The sequence below is a fragment of the Ambystoma mexicanum genome, chromosome 6p, assembly GCF_040938575.1.
Source record: "Ambystoma mexicanum isolate Mex_15411 chromosome 6p, UKY_AmexF1_1, whole genome shotgun sequence".
In the NCBI taxonomy this organism is placed as follows: Eukaryota; Metazoa; Chordata; class Amphibia; order Caudata; family Ambystomatidae; genus Ambystoma; species Ambystoma mexicanum.
In genome coordinates this window covers 775,110,953-775,130,969 of record NC_090935.1, presented here as the reverse complement: position 1 = coordinate 775,130,969, position 20,017 = coordinate 775,110,953, and the positions used below count along the sequence as shown (strand labels likewise).

Here is a 20,017-nt window from a genome sequence, read left to right as displayed (position 1 = left end):
TCGAGATGCGCTAGCTTTTATGATGATTTCTGTTCTGTCTAGAACAATATCCCACGGACCCGACGCTACCTGAGAAACCGGGGGCTCACTGGTAGGTAATTCAGTAATAGCGCCTCAAAATGGGAAATCCACCCCGACCCATGTATGGGGTAAAGTTGAAGGTCCCCACTAGCTTCTTCCTTCTCGTTCAGAAGTGCCCATTAGTTCTTTCCGTCATTTGATGGGGCAGCCTGTAGCATGGTCTCGGAGTCCCTCTGGTATAGAATTGCTCTATGAGAAGCCGCCCAGTTTCAATATTTCTGTTTCAAGTCTCAGCTCAAGTTGTAAGTGGCGCAAACTTTTAAGGTCTTTCCTTACTAAAGTCTTTCTTTCTGCCATTGTTCTGTCATACTGGTGTTTGGTTTTACAGAGTGATTTAACATTTCTCCCATGCCCTTCTCTAAAAACCGCGAGGCAGGCTTCGTAATACAATCCACCAGCTTGGCTTGTGAGCCAGTCATGCAAGACGTTGGTCAGTCTCAGTATTGATTCATGGTTGATGCTGTGTCAAGTATGGCTAGAGAAACGACCCAAACAAAGGTTTGAGTCAACAAAAAAGTAGTCCAATGTCGCACTAGCCAATGGCGAGTGCAATGTTGGTGCTCCTTCTCGATCACTGTTCACCTGCCCATTCAACATCTGAATATCGCTAACTTCAGTTTCATCCCACCACGTTTTTGCCCTTGATATTTTTTTACTTTGAGATTTCTCTCCAGGTTTTAACGATCTCTTCAGTGCCAGTGTTAAACAGTTTATATTTAAATCACCACATATAATGATTGAGGGGGTCTATGAATTCCTCTCTGAGTTTATCAATCCACTTCATTTCCAAAATAAATGAGTTGGAGTCTTTGTCCTGTGGATTCCAAAATAGGTTGAACAACATTAAGATTCCCTCTTTCTCTGCCGTAGTGGCCAACAGTTTAATTAGAAATATTTGGGTTAGAGAGTTCGGGTGAAAGTATTACCTGACTCATAGAATCATGTTTAATCATTCTAAGCAATCCTGAGCTAGGTCTGCCCTTCAAACCCTTTTTAGCGACATTTAGGAAGCTTGTATAGCCATCCAGCAAGGGGGTTTCCGTCAACCAGGTTTTCCTGGAAGCAGAGGACATCCAAGGCATTCAGTCTGCTGTCAATTGCTCTCATCAAATGGGTGTACCCCCTGGTGTTCCAGGAGCCCACTCGGAACTCCATCCCTGTTCCCACTTTCTCATTCTAGGTTCTCGTTGGTTCAATGAGGACTCCTGTCAACCAACTCCATGACTCCTCATTTGGGATTTCAGTATTCAAAGTCTGCTTGTCTGTTTTATTTTTTGTTGCATCTGTAGGTTCCTGTAAATTACTTCTTGTAGCACCTTTGATGGTCATTTTCAGGGCTTCCGGGCCATGAAGAACAAAGGGAATATCTCTCATTGGTTTTGAAGGATAAACCTTGGCATTTTCGGGTTCTTCTTTGTGTGGGTTCTTATTAAATTTGGATTTAACAACATTCGACGGCCAAACCTCGCCTTGTACATCCACTCCTATTATCCTTTTATCGAAGCAAAGAGCCCTAAGTTCCTCTGCTGTATTAAGCAGAAGAGCAATAAGGGATGAAGAAGTAATTTGCAGTAGAACTCTATCAAACTCATTTTCGTTAGGGAATGCCACAATCTTTATATCCTCCGATGTAATTACTCTCAATTGCGGGATGTCATAAAAAAGGGCCATTACATTAGCACGTTTTAACATGAGGCCATCATTGGTCCTTGCAGTCTGTTTCTGAGTCGTCTGAATCTTCTATTGATGTCACTAGATGGTGCAGCAGTTTTTTTTGGGTTGTGCAGCTTTTTGTTATTTGCACCAGTGTCAAAGTGATACACATTATGGAGGAGTGACCTCAATGATGGGGTTGCAAATGAGATCTTTTGTTTTTTTGTCGGAGCGTTGTTGCTTCTTCGATCCTAGTCTTCTGATTCAGGTATGCGTCTTTTTCCACCCTCTATTCATGCCATTATTTCTCCAAGAGCGGCTCCTTGGGAGGAGCCCGGTTTTACATACTGCCATCTTTTCAAGATCTGTACTTTTGTCAGTTCTATGTGCTTGGTCCTCCCGCAGGGCACTAGATTTCAGGGTTAGAACCAAGCTCCTTTTCTCGTAGTGTTCCAGAATCATCGCTGTCTGTATATCGACCGCCTCAGTGCTCTTTGTTTCATCCTCCATTGGAGTTTTCACAAGTGTTGTACAGGACAACTTGATATGCACAGGTGTTACAGCAGGGTTGTTATAAGAGGAGATGTTTTCTATCTCCTCCCGTGCATTTAGAAGGAGTGATAGTGGTTCAACTTTAGGAACACTAGGTTCAAAGAATACATCTTGTTGAAGAGCCCCCTGTTGGGGCAAGAAGTGATCAGATCCAGCCAGTAACGCTGTGTCTGAGGGGGTTGCCCAGACGTCATCACCTTTTTGGAGAGGATCCCTTACCGGCTGGAAAGCTGGCAAGGTTTTAGGTTGGAAGTGCCAGCGAATTGTTTTATTTTCCAACAGCGATTTGCTATGCTGTTTTTGTTGTAAGAGAGCACTTTCTTTTCCTTTCTGGGCTCCTACGTCTGTTGAAAGCGGGGTGGACACTGGCGAGTATCAGGGGGAGTTTGGGGGCCACCAAGGGTTCAGAAGGTTGGCCCGCCCACCCCTTCCCCCGTTCTTTGTCTCCAGCTTTTTCTTCAGAGCCGCGGGCATTGGTGAAACAATCTCCTAAACCCTCTGTCGAATCGGACTCATTCCCCTTCCCCAGCTGCCCGTCTATTAAGATCTTCGTGGTTGGGTGAGCCGCAGACACCGAGGCGTGTTCGGCGAGGTTTTGCAAAAGCTGGGGGGCATTTAAAGGTTGCAGCAGTCTTTGATGGGAGGAGTCAGACAGGGGGAGTTGGAGAGACGTATTCGCTGCAATTTGGGGGTCGCTAGGTTTTAAGTCGGGGCTCGGTCCCTTACCAGAGTCAGTTACTCCACCCCCTTACCTTCACTTAGTAGCTTCATTTGGCTACGCGTCTGCAATAGAGCTCCGGCTCCTATCTCGTTCATCACAGGACGATCCGACGTCTTCTGTTCTTCTTCCAGTCGATTTGGAAAGGGTCCAAGCCTTGCCAAGCTTTGTACTCTGGGAACACACAGTAGCACACTCCTCCGCACTTGCTCTGCTTCGCTCAGGAGCCGGGTGCTTTGAGTGTTTGAAATGCAGTTAGGACGGCCTCCAATGCACAGCAATTGTGGAAAGACTTCCGTGCAGAACACACACACGATAACCCACTCCTCCCGCACCCGCAATGTTGCTACATTATGAACATTTATATATAAATATAATTCCTGTCAGGCTCTCCATATTTCATTCATTCGATTTGATATTTTTATCTGGTTTTATAATCCATAATTCTGCATTGTGTGTATGAGCCTTTGCCTGCCTGGGCCCTTTGACAGACAAAAAACAGCTGCCGATTTATGTGCTGCTCTGCTAGAGCTAGCGAATACCACGCAATGCCTGTAGTATATTTTTAGCGCAGGCCACATTCCTTTTGGTAGAGAGCCTGCTTCTACTGAGCTTTTTAACATTTACTAATTTATTCAGTTAATAGTTATTTGCACCTTATATTTAAATACTAACTGCCTTCATTTAATGGCGACCCATGTCTGTGTGTGTCATTATATTTGCAAGAAAAAAGCTTTTATCAGTGTTCCTTCTCCCCCCTGGTCTCTTTGTAGTGCCTAGAAAAAGTCAACAGAAGTTTTGCCTAATTCTAAAGCACTTGAGAATGAAGGAAGGTGCTAGCTCCTTCCCAACATTCCCCCCTTTCGTTACATCTACAGTAACAAACTCATCCCCATCCAACATATCTACAACCCGAGAAATATTAATTTTGCGTTTCGCTGTTTATTTATGGCAAGGTGTTTTAGATCCCCCAATTGATACCATCATCTTTGCACTATTAGGGACTATAGTAACACGATATACGGAGACCCAATTAGCACGTGCAGAAGAGGACCAAGAAGAATACGATAACGGGAACCAATATTCATACTGCTGCCCCCAGCCATGACAGGACCCAATCCAAAGGCAAGCGATAGCCAATCCGTGTTCTGAACTCCACCTTCTTTCTTCATTTGAACACCTAAATTATGCACCGCCTCGATGACGTGGTATAGTGACCCATTCCCAGTGTTAGGGAGAATTCTCTGTTTAGGCTGAATTTCCTAACATAGTGAACCTCCCAGCAGCTTTGCTGGATTTATTTTCTTCTCCTGCCAAGAGTGAGACTCTTTTACCCTCACTCTTGGACATGATTTGAGTGTGTTTCTTTGAATCTAGATGTGTTTAATGGGCTATGGGGTCTTTTACTCCATAGGGCTTCATGTGTTTTTGTGATGTGTGTTACACAGCACCCTCAGTGCAGTAACACAGGGGTGTCATAGTGACCCCCCCCAGTATAGACTCCATACCCTGGGACTGACTACTGTCTCCCAGGGCATGTAAAGTCACCATTGACTTTACTAGTCTTAAATTCAGAACAGAACCAGTACAAACCATCATATTGTGGACGTACTGGCTGGGGCAATTCAATTGCCCCAGGGTCTGTTAGTCGAGGGGGCACGTCTCCGCCCCCCTGATCGAGTTTTGGCTGGTGGCAGTGGATACTACTTTTTATATTCAACCGTGAATATTTTCCTATGGGATTTCCCATTGTTTTAGGCTACTATCTTTATTTAATTATTTACGGTAGCCTCGAACATACCGCTGGTTTATTTAATTAATATTAATTCTCCGGTTGGTATTTTTTGCCAAAACTTGATTCTAAAATGGCGTTTGTGTTCTCTTCTGTGACTCCAACCCAAGTCGAGCCCTTTGTTCCACTTTTTGGCGGGCTTCTCCAAAGAAGCCCTCCAAAGTGGTGCCACTCTGTCTGGGGTACTTAGGAGGGATGGAGGGGGATTTAGGCACCCTGGACTGAGTTGCCTAGGCAACTGAAGTCGCACTCCGTCCTGATTGACCCAAGTGATGAGCCGGCCGGCTCACCACTTAGCATGTTTAAGTGACAGCTAGGCTGAGTGAATGTGGGTTTTCTGCATAAAAGCAGGGCTTTGGTGACTGGAACTTCAGAAGTCGCCACAGCACCTAAGAATCTGACGAGGGAGAAGCTGAGCCGACCTGCCACGACGCCACCACCGGTGGAGCCCTGCTGGACCGTCTCACCACTTTTCCCAACGACAGAGGAGATCTCCCGCCGGAGAGTCTTCTTCCTTTGACTGGTGGGGATAACCAGTTTCACTGTCTTTTCGCCTTCCCGACGTACCTCGTGGCCGCCTTGCCTGTGCCAAGCACCCCGGCAACCGGTATACCACGGTTTACCACGACCGCGAACAAAGGTACCACCTTTAACCGGAAAACTCTGCAGCTGGTTTCTTCCCTGGTAGTGCAACAACCTTCATCTTTCCTCCAAGTCGAGATCTTCTCTTCCCCTGGACGACAATGCGACTTGCACTCACTGCCAGGAACAACTGCCACCTCTGGAGGATCCTTCCCACTTAAGGTACCGGTCTCGCCTGGCTTCCCTTGCTACCGACTGTGCGGGGTAGATTTAGCACCTGGCTTTCGATCCTGGGTTAGCCTGGGACACCCTGGCTAAACTTTCCTAGGCCTCTCTAATCTCTTTTTGAACCCTCTGCAAGACTTTCTAAGCCTAGTGTAACTGTGTGATCTTGGGCGCATTTGTGCTCTGCTCTCTCTAAGAGTGGGCCCAGCCTTTGGACTTTGGCTCACCAGTGACTTTTGCTCTTCTGCCTTGCTAACAGTGTTCCTGAATCTTAGAGTGGTGTACCTTTCCATATTCTATCTTTTTCCCCTCCCTTTCTCGCAAACTTATTGGAGTGCCATCTAGTTAAGCGCTCACCTCTGTAAAATAAGTGGTGTTTTACTGTGACTTATCTGATAAGGAAAAAGGAGTGTATATATTACAATAGTAACTGTGTTTAGGATATTTTACAACAAGAGTGCTGGAGTGTTTCAAACAGTGTGTTTTTAAATAAATAATGATATACTTTGATACCAAAGCGCTGGTCAGTGTTTGCTTGTATTGGTGTGTCTGAGTGCCTATTGTGTATACTTTGCATACTGCCTAACTCTTCTTGAGAGAAGTCTGACTGCTCAGCCACAGCTACCAGGTAAATCTGGGTGGTACAGACTGCTACCAAGTGGGTTTACTGCTAACACCTGTAGTCCTAAATCTTTTGCAGTGTTCCCTAAGGGAACTGCACAGGGTTCTGCCTAACATCCAGCATCCTCCAGAGGTATAAAAGTGCAGCAGCTGCTTGTACCCCAGGAGCCATAAAAGATGAAAAAGTCTCTGCTGAGCTAAAAGGTCAATACTCGTCAGGTATTCCTTTGAGCAGTGTGGGAGAGTCCTTTGAGACATCGTTTGATCTCTTCTTTCTTCCCCGCTGTTGAAATCGTCTTTTTTCTGGCAGCATACCACATTCTTGTGTGATCTGCAAGTTCCTTTCTGCTTCTTTAGGTGCTGGAGTGGCTGTTAGCACCTTGACAGGCATTTATTCTCCCTTCAAGTGTTCTTCCGGGATTACCAGTAGCACTGAGTGCAGGGTGGCCAATGAACACTTGCCCCTCCAGGATGGTGGGAGGTGCAAGTAGGCTTATTGGTCACAAACCCAGTAGTAATCCATCACTTCTGCCGTACCTTTCGTAATATCAGGGATCACAAAAGTTTGGTTGCATTGTGTGATTGCGCCATCAGGAACTGTTACTTCATTGCTAAGTTCAGAATCTATGGCTCTTATGTATTCGCACTGGGTTCTCTGTTGTTGCAATCCATGTCAGCCTTGTGATATTTTGGGACCATATTTGCGCACCCAAAGTCTCTACTTGCGCTATTGCTTCTCTGCTGTACTCGATCAGTCCATCTGCCAGGCACATCACTGTGGTGCCCTGCCATTTGTCGTTGACATGTGAGTAACCTCCCAAGGAAAAATATGGTACTCGTAGACACTGGCAGTATTTCGTGTTGCCTATTGCATAACACTGGGTCTAGATCAATGCTCCTCAACTGCACGCTGTGTGCCTGGAATGTGTCCTTTATCCTTCATAGTGCAAGATGTACCAGGCATTGTGCTGTAATTGGGACTGGATGTGGAACTAAAACCTTAGGCGCCCCTGATACGTGCATGATAAGTGCACACACGTAACAGCTTTCATTGATTATATTCCATCTTGCAGTGCGCATATCGGAGTACCAGCTATTCAACGTTTCTAAATGCTGGATGTCAGGAATGGCATCAAAGCCCAACCCCTTATATAAATCATACATCATTCGTACTTCCTGTTTCATTCGTCCAAGAAAACTTGTAGTGGTGGCCGGCAAAAAGTGAGACATTTTATGATTGTAATTTTGCTTCATAGACATATTCATACTAGCATTATTTTCCAACTGCCCTCCCACCCCCCTTTTATATGGCCACCCCATATAACAGACATACCTTCATCCACTCCAACAACCATGACTAGTGTCATACAAAAAAATAAAATGCTTAAAAAGCATAATATATAATTCCTGGAACAAATGACATTTCTCATTATCCCTACATAACAGAGAGGTTTGAACACGTCGGTCAGACATCCTTGCTTATTCCTGGAGAGGAGAAAAAAAAAGTTATCAAGAGAGCGAGTAAGTGAGAGAGAGAGGGAGAGAGAGAAAGAGGGGTGGGAAAAAGAGGGAGAGGGAAAAAAGAGGGAGGGAGTGTCATGATCTCTGCTTCCAAAAGGTCAGGGTTTGACCAACTCCCTTGGAAGCAGATCCATAACCCAGGTTCCGAGTGCCAACCAGTCCCAATTGGGACCTTTTGGACCCAGTCCTGGCGCCAGTGGCACCAGGCTCATAAATATGCCCAGTCCCAGCGCTGGAAGCTCCGGGCTCATAATGCTTGGGTGGACTTACCTGCAGCAGACCATGCTGCTTACTTGCCTGCCAGTTGAGCCTCTGATCCTCTTCTGTTTGGAACTACTTTTCCTGTTGGGTGGGGCTGGAGCCACTCCCTAGATTCAGAACACTGGAACTCTTCTGGAAGGCAGGAACTCTTTTCTTACCAGGAGCTCTTTTCTTACTTAGGCGTGGCTGTGGAAGGAGACACCTAAGCACTACAGGAGGCTATTTAAACCACACCCGGTGGATGAATCTTGCTTTGCGTTATTCTGCACCCTCTGCAGCAGTACGCTCATCGTGTCTTCTGCATCCGGTCCTGGGCCTAAGGGAAAAGGCTTACCATCCTGAATCCAGTCTTCAGCAACACCTATAAAGACAAGAAAGAACAGGTTAGCATTCCGGCATCTGAAAGGAAAAAGGCTTACCATCCTGAATCCAGTCTTCAGCAACACCTATAAAGACAAGAAAGAACAGGTTAGCATTCCGGCATCTGAAAGGCAAAGGCTTACCTACTCTTCGTGCGCTCCGGAGGTCTTCACACTGCATTCCGGCATCTGAAAGACAAAAGCTTACCAACTCTTTGCACGCTCCGGAGGCCGTCGGCGCTGCATCCCGGATCTGAAAGACAAAACAAGGTGCGTTTAAAGACATTGGGGAACTTTAATACTCACGTGCCATTACTCCTTTCCACATCTAACCCAGTGGGTATCCCGGCACCCTGCAGCCGCTCCGAACTTGTACCTGCAAAATAAAAAGACAGTTAGAGCGCATCGTGAAGCTGGCAACAAGCGCTTACTTGCGTGCTTCCAGGCGCTTCTATTCATCACACGGGCACCATCTTCAACTCACTTCAGCCCGTCATCCGCCATCGCCGGAACCCTGCAAAACAAGAGACATCATTATTCAAGACTTTAAAGACATTTGAGTTACTCGAAACTTACCGTTCATGCAGTAAACGACGGACAGCAGTCCTCTGAAGTCAAGAGGCCTGCGCTACCTATCCAGTGAAGGAACTGGTTACAGCACCCTGCCCCGAGGCAGATGGAGAGCTCGGCATTCACTTACCTAAGGTGAGAGCGTTAACCTGTGGGGGTCTACAGGAGAGGAGAAGAGGAAAGAGATAGGGACACCCCAATAACCCCAGTTCATTAACCCCGTATTTTCTATCTGCAGACATCTTACTCTGCACGTCAGGCATACAGGGCACAGAGGTCCAGCCCTAAGAGCCAACCGGGTGCTGCACATCACCTTTGAAGATACGGTAGTCGCCCAGTCAAGACCGGCGCCTCTGCGAGAATCAGGTGAGCGTTACAGGGAGAGGGAGATGGAGACTTTTTTCCCACCAGCGCTGACTGGGTTTTGGACCTTTAAAAATTGAAAAAATCTAAAAATAAATTGAAAAAAGATATAAAATAAAAGCACAATAACATTTAAAAATGAAAAAATCACCACCCTGACATGGATCCTTAAAAATGTCTCTTTGGCTATGTGCTTACTGAGCTTTGCCTTGTCTCAGGTGCTCTTCGGACATCCGAGAGATGCACCCAATATCTTAATTCCTGCACACGGACGGCGAGAGGAGTACAGAACACCACCTCATAAGGACCTTGAAACCTGGGGCTGATCAGTTCCCCAGGTAATAATGGTCTAGTTGTAATATGGGCAATGCTGTGTATGGAACCGTTGTCTCGCTTTCTACAGGGGTGGTCACTATTTCTTCTCCCCTTTACCGTACCCCACTACCGCCCCTGTGTGCCTCCGTCCCATCACCTGGTCAATTATTGAAGACCCATCAACATAGTATGTTTACTTCCGTCAATGCATGAGCTGTTTATCAGAGTGGGAAAATAAATAATACTCCCGTCTATAATCCGGAGTTGCTAAACCAGTCCATTCCAATTTACTTTTAAGTCCTCTGTACTTCCCTGAGTCTTTGTAACAGTGGCCTAGTGTAGACTGCGTAGTCTAGGATGTGGCATGTTCTGCTGCCGCCCATTCTGGTAATATTTATTTCCCATTTGCAAAAATGAGTTGTCCCAAGTATAGTACCTCCTGTTGGCAGTATTCTAGCTTCTTTATATCTACCTTGTACTCTTTGTGAGCCAGCAATTGCAATAATGTAACAGAATACCTCCTGCACTGTTGTTCACTTTCACTGCATACTAGCAGATTATCCACATACTGGATGATTGTGCTAGCCACCTGACTTCAATGTAATCTGTACTGGGGTCAAATCTCTCAGTAGCCAAACATTATGTGTATTAACAGTCCATAGTAGTGCTGGCACATATCGCATGTCCGCCTCAAAAAAATAAAGATGGGGTCACTAATGCCATCAGGAGGCACTGTACCTTCCTATACTGCACCATGATATCACAGGAGATGCAGATTTTCAAAGTAATCTCCCCATTTGCTCACTGTCCTCAAATAACTCTTTATCAGTCATTTTAATTGTACTGTTGGATCTACACATAGTACTGTGCGCCTCTCGCACCCATCCTGGTCTGTTCCAATCAGGACTACTCTTTTGTCTGATACTAGTAGTCCTTGTAAATCTAATGACAATATTGTCCCTGCCACCATCTCGGCTGGCACCATGGGTCGGAAAATAAAATCTGTGGGCACTCGCCAACGTTTTGTCGCAATTTGAGGCACTGCTTTTACTAATACCTTGATACCATAGAAAATATGTCAGGGACCACAGGAACCCCATTGACTATTGACTTCCTTGCCATGTCATTGATTACTACCATTGCCTGAGCTACACATATACCTGGAGTGGAACACACTACCCCTTGTTCTGTGAATGATCTATTTACTGAGCAGATCCCTACCCAACAAGTTCACAGGGGAAAACTCTGAATATAACAAGGGGGCTCGTACTATCTTCCCTCCCACTTTTATATCCAGCGCCTTAATGTTTGGAACCGTAGAAGTAGCTCCAGAGAATCCCTGTGTGTTAAGAGTTTTACCTGATGATGGAAAGTTCCCCTCCATAATGCATGATTTAGTTGCACCTGATTCTACCATAAATATTAGTTGTTTTCCTATTTCCGCCTCCACCAAGGACTCCTCTTCAGGGTGTGCGGTTGTCAATAAAATTGGACACGCGAGTCCTCTCTGTGGGCTGTCCTTATCAGAATATGTATTTGTCCCACCCATTGTAACTCCTTGGAATGGGGCGCCTGTTCCCCCTAACATCCTGTTAAACTGTGCTCCTTCACCTTGCTTTAGTTGTTGCCCACGTTGCCCATGTCTGTCAACCCCACAAGGAAACTGATTTTGACCCCTTCGCCCAAATAGCTGTTGTCCCATTTCTTGAGGTCCATGGAATTCTTGCCCTGGAGGTGATGGCCCATAATTAAATCCTATCCCAGGCCTGTTCCTGCATTCCCTTGCAAAATGCTCCCATCTCCCGCAATACCAAGACTATGCTGTTCCTAATCCTCCTCACTGAGGCCCTATCCCCCCAAAGCCTCCTGCTCTTGCTGCTCGAAATCCTCCTCTTCCCCTTGGTTCTCCTTCATACTGCCACTGTGGGTTGGGCTACTGTCCCCCCCTCACCCCATTGTCCCTATCCTCCTTCGACCCATAGAGACGCAATTGTGGAATTCACAATTTGTTGAGTGTCTCCTGTCCTTTCCCCCTGAGCCAGGGCCGTCACTGGTGCTTGGACATCAACCTTATTTAGTTTCTTTTTCACCAGTTTTACCTCGTCCATTTGCTGCATCTGGCCTGTCTCCCTGTCCCGCTCCTCGATTCTCTTACAATAGTGGACTATTATACTTTGTAGCTCTGCCCATCCTTTGGCTTCAACTCCCACAATTTCATCTAGTGCCTTCTGGACCTCTTTTGGTAATAATAATATAATAATAATAATTAGGCTTTTATATAGCGCTACAAACCCTCAGGTATCTGAGCGCTGCTTATTATTACCCACGGTGTGTGGTGCTCATTTATCGACCTCGGAAGGATGAAAGGCTGAGTTTGGCCCCGCCGGGATTCGAACCTGCGTTAACAGGCTCTGCACGGGTGTCAAAGCGGGCGCTCTACTCGCTGTGCCACTTGACCGGCGTAATCCCCTCTTTATGATAAAATAGAAAAATGGTACCAAATGGTCCCCTTGCCCACGTGTCTTAACTCTCCACATTTCCTGTAACTTAAGAATAAACATAACTGGGTCCTCATCATCACCCATTTTGCACAACATCAAAGAATGTAAGCCGGGGGTATCTGGGCACATCCTTCATAGGGCATCCCATACCATTGTCCCTACCTCATTAAAGGCTGCTCCATCATGTTTATTATCTGCAAGACTTTCCCCAGAGTACCAGCCCTTGCCCATGTGTCCCCAGCCTGGTCCCCAACTATGGCGACCAGTAAACGCTTAAGGTCTCTTAATGCTAAGGCTACCCCTGCTGTTTGTTTTTCAAATTCATAGGTCCATTTATTAGCTCCGGCTATAAGCTACGGGAGAGCTTTAATCAAATTATTTTTGTCCATTTGAGGCCATGGCACATACTGTGTTATCCCAACTCCTTTATGTATAGGAGGCATCTGGATGTCTACTTTGTCATCTACCCCTTTTTTGGTCTGATTTTGTACTACCACCATTAAATCTGGTCTATTTCTTGGTCTATCCCTCCTCACTGCCTCTTGTGGCGGGGACGGGGTTCTCGCCTCCTTTTCTCCTTGATCTCTTGCAGCCCTGCCTCTTCATTATTTCTACCACCTTGATCTTCCCCTTCATGTTCCCTTGCTTGTACTACTTGTTGCCCCAGGACCGTCCATACCCTCTCCCCATCATCTTTTTCAACACAAACACTTCTTGTTGGCCCAGGGTTGAATCTAAACAAAATATCTCCTGACTTCCAATCCCCTATTTTCTAGACCGGTACCCTTATTTCTGGTGATACTACTTCAGGTTCTTGTAAGCTGACTAACCTTTCCCGCAACGCTCTTAACTCATTGTTTATATCTGCTTGTGGACCCTCTGGGTACACTGATGCTACGGGCATGTCAGCGCGCTTGTGGATGTGTTATATGGATGTGGTGCAAAAGCTCTTGAGTTCCCCCCAGTTGCTAATCCTGATAATCCGTTTGACACTCTCTCTAGTACTGGAGGCTTATAGACTGTATACCCTACTGCAGGTTTAGGCGTTACGGGGTATATGCCCCTACATTGGATCTCTTTTTCATCTTCCTGATCTTCCATATCCTCGAATAATTGCCAGAGATCTAAAATCTCTTCTTTTTTTTTGAATTTGTTCCCGTTATATTTTGCTGCTAAAAAGATGGAATTTATTTCTAGCCTGTTTCTGTTATGGGAGCCCTGCTATGGCCAGGAGCAGGACATCCCCCGCTTCTACGATTCATTGTTTGTGCTACTTATCTATCCTGTTACAATACCCTATGCTTGTGTTTTATTGGGGTTTCTTCCGCCATAATGTTGCACACGTCCCCAATGCTTCACTTAGTCCCTACTGCTATGCTGCATACACTGCTACTTATTACACAAAAATACAGATCAACCCACTTTTTCCCCCCACCCTCTTATACTTTTTCCACTTTGATTTCACCCACACACACACCGCGACTCATCCACCTTCATTCCTTTTTTACCACAAAAGACAGCAAGAGAAAATATACAAAAATTGACTAAAATTCAGGCCCATTCCTTATACCGAGCCTCTACTTTTTTTCCCTTATATCCTTTGTAATACCACCTTCACAGCATTTTTTAATGTGCTGAGGATCCCATTGTTTTTATCGTCATAAAAGAATATTGCGTGGTACTACCTTCTCAACCCATTATGTCTGAGGATCCCTTACTTGCCAGTCCTTATAAAACTGGGGCTCCCTTTCCTCTCAGTCTTTATACACTGAGGTTCCCTTTTTTCATTATAAAAAGTAGAAAAACATAATGTCTAGTCTGGCTGCTAAGACCTTTGTGTGCAATTTAGCATCAAAATGTATTAATGCGATTGGTCGAAATGCCACACAGCGCTCCGGATTTTTACCCTTCTTCTGAATGAGAACCACCTTTGCTTCCTCCATAGTCCGTGGCAAAACCCCTGTTGACCCTATGTGATTGAATAGCCTAGTAAGATGGGGGATTACAGTTTCCTTGTGTAGCTTATAAAATTTGGCTAGGAAACCATCCGGACCGAGGACTTTATTAGCAGCCAAGGAAGATGCCGCTTTTCTGACCTCGTCCGTGGTTATTTCCCCCTCCAACTGTTCCCTCTGTTCATTCGTTATAGAGCTAAGCTTGACCCTCTCCAAGTATCTCTCCTGTGCGCTAGCATCCGGTTCGCTAGAGGAGTATAGGTCTGAGGAGAACTTACAAAACTCCCCCTTGATATCACTGTTGGAGGTGTATGTCTGATCCCCCTCTCCTTTGATTCTTAAGATCGTTTTTTCACTGTCTTCCCTCCGGAGCATCTTGGCTAACAGGCTATCCGATTTATTCGCCTTAACGTAGTATTTCTGCCGCAAACGGAGGAGAGACTTTTCAGCTTCTCTAGAGTGAATGAGATTCAGCTGGGCCCTAAGTGTACGGACCTCTCTTTCAATAGCCCTAGTTTTTTCTCAGCCATCCTGGCCATTTCCTCCTTGAGCCTATTTCCCAGCCGCTCTTCCTCCAAATGCAATTCCTGTTCCCTCCTTGCTTTAATCGCTATTATCTTTCCCCTTATCGTAGCTTTGAGGGCATCCCACCATATCTGTGGCGTGGTGTCCTCCCAGCTATTACGAGCGACAAACGCTTCAAGCTCTTGTTCCACCTCCTTAACCAGAATAGGGTCCTTAAAGAGGGTCGCAGGATACCTCCACCTCCACAAACCCGGGGGCCCAATTGGTCTAGCGATCACCAGAATGACAGGAGCATGGTCAGAGACCACAATAGGACCCAATGTGATATCTTGTAAATTTCCTAAGAGGGAACTGGACAGCCAGACATAATCTATAAGTGAATGTGTTCTGTGAGCATGCGAGTACCAGGCAAGTTTTATTAGGGGCCGCCAGACGGCGGATATCGTGAGGAGAATAGCACACCTGATGGAAAAGACTCACAGGAAAGGGGTTCCGGCTCTCCTCCTGGCCATCGATGGTGAAAAGGCGTTTGATCGCGTAGAGTGGGGCTTCCTCCGGGCTACGCTGATCAAGATGGCGTTTGGCCCAGGTTTCGTGGGCCGGGTGATGGCTAGTTATCAAAACCCGATCCTTAGATTGGCGATTAATGGTTGAATTTCAGATCCTGTGACGGTTTGCCGAGGTACAGAACAGGGTTGCCCTCTCTCCCTACTGCCATATGCCCTCCATTTGGAGCCCTTTTTGACAGCAATTGGGGCCGCAGTACATATACAAGGCATATAATTTGGAGGGCATGAGCATAAAGTGGCCGCCTTTGCAGACAATCTGCTCTTCTCGTTAACAGACCCAAAGGTGTCTCTTCGTGCCCTCAGTGAAGAGCTAGATCTTTTTGGTCAAGTGGCGGGGCTAAAGGTGTACTCCAGTAAGTCTGAAATTCTGAGTCTGGGGCTGTCGCTTTCAACGGAGAGATATATTAAAACTACCTATTAGTTTAGTTGGGTAGACAAACACATCAAATACTTAGGTGTGCTCCTTACTAGAACTGTTGGAGAACTGTTTAGAGCTAATTATCTCCCCCCTGCTTGGGAAAATCAAATCAAAATTAGTCGACTGCTGTCCCCTGAGTATCATCTGGCTGGGCCGCATTAATGTTCTAAAAATGGCGGTTCTACCTTTGGTGCTATATCACTTTGCGGCCCTCCCAATTGCTACCCCATGTCGTTTTTTCAGAGCGCTACACAGGGTTATGAGCCGGTTCATGTGGAAAGGGAGACAACCAAGGGTGGCTGCATCTCTTATGAGGGCTCTCTGCTCAAGAGGGGGGCTGGGTGTCCCAGACTTTAAGGCGTACTTTCTAGCAGCCCAGATCAGAATCATCAGAGACTGGCAGAGGGACGATTGAAACAAGCTGTGGAGGCAGATGGATAGAGCAGTAGTGGCAGGGCATCTGGAGGGAATGCTTTGGAAACCAAGGGCGGATAGAACCCCTCAAATGTATGCTAGTGAAATCACCACGGTAGTGGGCGAGGCATGGGACTCTGTAGTGATAGGCTCCCACTTTACCACGTTCCCTTCCCTGTACACTCCTATATTTTAGAACCTGCAATTCACCACACGGTGTAAGAACAAGAGTTTTGATGCATGGTTCCAGGGGGGATGCCGAATGCTACGAGATATGTACCACGAGGGGTCAGTTAAAGACTTTGAAAGGTGCAAGGGTGACTTTGGCCTGGACGAACGTCATAGATATGGGTATATGCAGCTGCGACATTGGCTCTCACCCTGAAATGCGTCAGGCTGGTTCCCGTCCTCTGACGTCATTTGAGAAATATTTAGACTCGCACTCCGGGGACAGGGGATTAATGGGGTCCATATATAGGCATATTAAAGAAGGTGAAACTCTCTCTCCTAGAATGTATATGAAGAAATGGCAGGAAGACACGGGGGTTATAATTGAAGACCAGGACTGGCAACAACTCTGGTCCCAAATCCCTAATTAACCAGATCGATTAAGATTTGCGACATCTGGTTAAAGCTCTTGGTTCAGTGGCATCTCACCCCGATCAGACTACATAAGATCTACCCATCTTCGTCTCGGGAATGCTGGTGGGTGTGCGGGGGGATTGGAACATGGGCTCACATATGGTGGGATTGCCCAAAATTGGAGCTGTTTTGGGGTCAAGTAAGCCAGGCAGTGGTGCATACCCTGGGGAAGGTTGGAGGCAGGAATAGAGGGCTGGATATGGTTTGCTTGGGGGGGAGTTTTGGGGGAGATTCCCATCAGGTCCCGTCGAAAGGTTTATGTCATCATGATGATGTCGGCGGCTTTGGTGCTGGCACACCGATGGAAGTCTAAGGATCCACCACAAGAACATGAGTGGGTAACCAAAATGTGGTCGATATTGGCAATGGAGTGGCTTAGTTAGATTTAGGACAGACTGGTCTGAACTAATTGCGTATGGAGCGTGCAGGGCCTGGTGCCCGAAATCTATGACATTGTTGGGTATTATAGACCCGCAAGAGCAATCGGACATATAAGATGTCTCAAGAGTGATCTGGCTTCAAGGATCTTTCGTTTAGGTGTATGGGTCTCAACCCTTGTTCGGATGCCTGGACCTCATCGGTGACAGCATTGGGGGGGGGGGGTATTTCCTGGATCAAGCAAACTGGAGGTGGAAGTGGGGGTAGGAGGAGTTCTGTTTTGTTGACTGTTTCATTGTTATATGAAATACCAATAAAAATCAAGTTGAAAAAAAAGTAGAAAAACAGAAATAGGCGACAATTTTAATACATAACCCACCTCCTAGCCAATCTATTCCTTAACACATCACCTGAAATCCTATCCAATCTATTCCTTAACACATCACCAAAAATCCCATTCCTCATCACCATACTATCATACATTCATGTTCCCACGTTGTTATCACTTGCAAGAGTATACTCACATGAACGTGTTTCACTTGAGTTTCCTCCGTTACAAAGCTTGCCTCTCTTTCTGGAGCCACGCCCCGCTTTAGTGAGCAGAGAGGATTTCTTTTAAAATCGCTCCTACTAAAGTCGCTCAGGATAAATGCGTTTTTAGGGGACCGATCACTATAGATGGACGTGGCTCTTTTCCTGGTGACTGGCCTAGGGCTTCGCAAAGTATGGGGCAAAAAACTAAGATCACGTCGAGTCACCACTGTAAGGTAGGGCCTAATTACAGGGGTACCCCTTAATTATACGGGTACCCCTACTCACGCTCACACCAGATTAAAGTTCACCCCTCTAGGGAATTAAGGCCAAGAGTCTATCTTGCAAGGATAACAAGTTTATTCTTTACAGAAATGAGAATGGGGGAAAAGGACTCTGCTTCCTGAACGGCATCTTCTATCCCTCTTCCGTTCCAAGCTCCTGCAGACTGGAGCCAGACAGGAGCTTATATACTCTTAGCTTGGTCACTGGATATGGGCATGGCTCCATCCAAAACTGTCCTCCTTCCATACAAGCGGTTCTCCAGTTTTCCTCTTTTCATGGTCGGATTTCTGTTTAGGACATACTACTTAACATATTGCTAGCCTATGCAAGAATACACTGTAGCTCACGTTTATCATCATTTTGCTATATTATGAACATTTATATCTTGGACAATTACTCCCATTTTCAGCAGAGAATGTCTGTTCTAGCCATTCTCTCCTCAAATGAAGGAAGAGACTGTGATGGGGGGTTATTACCCAAATTTACCTTTTACAGTTGACCTTTTGTCCTAATTGACCTAATTATGGTGGTCCTAATTGACCTTGTGCACAATTGACCTTTATATTATTTTAGTTATTTTATAAATGTATTGGGTTGGTTTTGGATTATAAATAATATAAGGGGATTGGGTGGGGGGCTGCTGGGGTTTTTTGGATTGGGGGTTGCGGGGGGGGTTTCCCCCACATATATGTCCTAATTGACCTTTTAAATGAGGTTAATTCTCCCGAAGGTCAATTCTCCCGAGGTCAATTGTGAAAAGGTCAATTAGTATACAACCTTTGTGGAAGGCTGGGTCTGTGTCCTCTAGTCCCTGTTAGTGCCAGGTAAAGCTGAATTGACTGCAACAGGTACCACCAGCACACAAGATGGTATTTATGCTGGAATCCTTTGGTAGAGAGTGGATCCCCTAATGTACTGCTGTGTGTGTTTCATTAAGTATTTGCACATCATGCCCACACTAAGAAGTGCCCACAATGAGAACTATTACCAGATTTCAAAGAATGACCCTATAATTTCTGATTTGCAGATGAAGGTGACTGTTCTCTCTTCACCCTCTGATGAATATGAATTTTAATAATCTTCTACTGTATGTATACCTGGTCAATAATGCATACATGCTTCTTTGAGTTGTTTGTGTAAAATGGTGAAACTTTGTTTTTTATTAGTTTCCTCATGAGGATGTTAAAATGAAAGCTGTATGTGAAGATGTGATGATTCTCTACCCTAATTTGAGTTATCCATTAGAAGTCCTTTGTTTGACCTTTATTCAGTCAGGTAAGTTATCTATTTTCCCCATTTTTTTTAGTTTTGTTCCACTGACATGTTTGATCCCTTTGACAATCAGAGTGCCTCATCCAGGTACTTTTTAATTTTTGGTTATGATTGGAGCAATAAGTGCTACTTATATGCTAAAACTATTGTCATGTGAAGTGAAGAGATGGGATGCGAGGGGAGGGTTACAGCCCTTGTGTGCCATTTGGCTTTTTACCCACCCATTCACTTCCAATGGCCTGGGTTGTCTCTATGGCCTCCCCAGCCTGTTCAAAACACATACCCCTGCGATCTCTTTGAGAACTGGATCACCCCAAAAATTAGGCCTTATTGTGCAGGAAAGAACTCTCATGCATCACTTCAACTGCTTGTTTTTATTTTATCATGTGCACCAATGCATAAACTAGAATTCATTCACAGCTAACTCTATGCTTTCTGAGCAGCCTTACGAAAGTTAATGTTTTAATTGAAGCTATAAACTGCTATTGGTGGAATAACAATGTCTTAACCAGATTTTTAAGCAGTATTTTTGTCCTTGCATTTTTCCTTACACTGAATTCATCTTAAAAACAAGCATTAGCGAGGCCAACAGTTTTGGCTCTTGTAGGCATTAGATATATGTTTACCAGGCATTAACATATTATGCACAGGTGTGGATGCCATTTGCCAGCTGTTACCATTTTAGGGCCAGGTAACACCATTATGGCAGTGCTAGGAAAATGCTGATAACATGCCTGCGCAAAAAGCTTAAACTCATAGCTTTGCGAATGCTTGTTTAACATATATTTTGAATGGATTGTGTCCTCCCACGTATTCCTCATCTTATGATATTCGTAACCCAGGTTCAGCTGCTTCGGAAAAATGTTTCACCAGGGGGCGCTGTGTTTGAGACTGCGGTGTCGAAGTCCCTCGAG

At 45.5% G+C, this 20,017-nt stretch overlaps 1 protein-coding gene across 1 annotated transcript in view; it reads left to right on the top strand.

The window, feature by feature from the left end:
- Nucleotides 1-20,017, top strand: part of SKIC3 (SKI3 subunit of superkiller complex) — a 2,336,627-nt gene that overhangs the window by 308,055 nt on the left and 2,008,555 nt on the right. Inside the window, exon 8 of the mRNA XM_069627646.1 lies at nucleotides 18,998-19,106. Coding sequence (XP_069483747.1) covers nucleotides 18,998-19,106 — 109 coding nt within the window. The remainder of the gene's footprint in view (nucleotides 1-18,997; nucleotides 19,107-20,017) is intronic.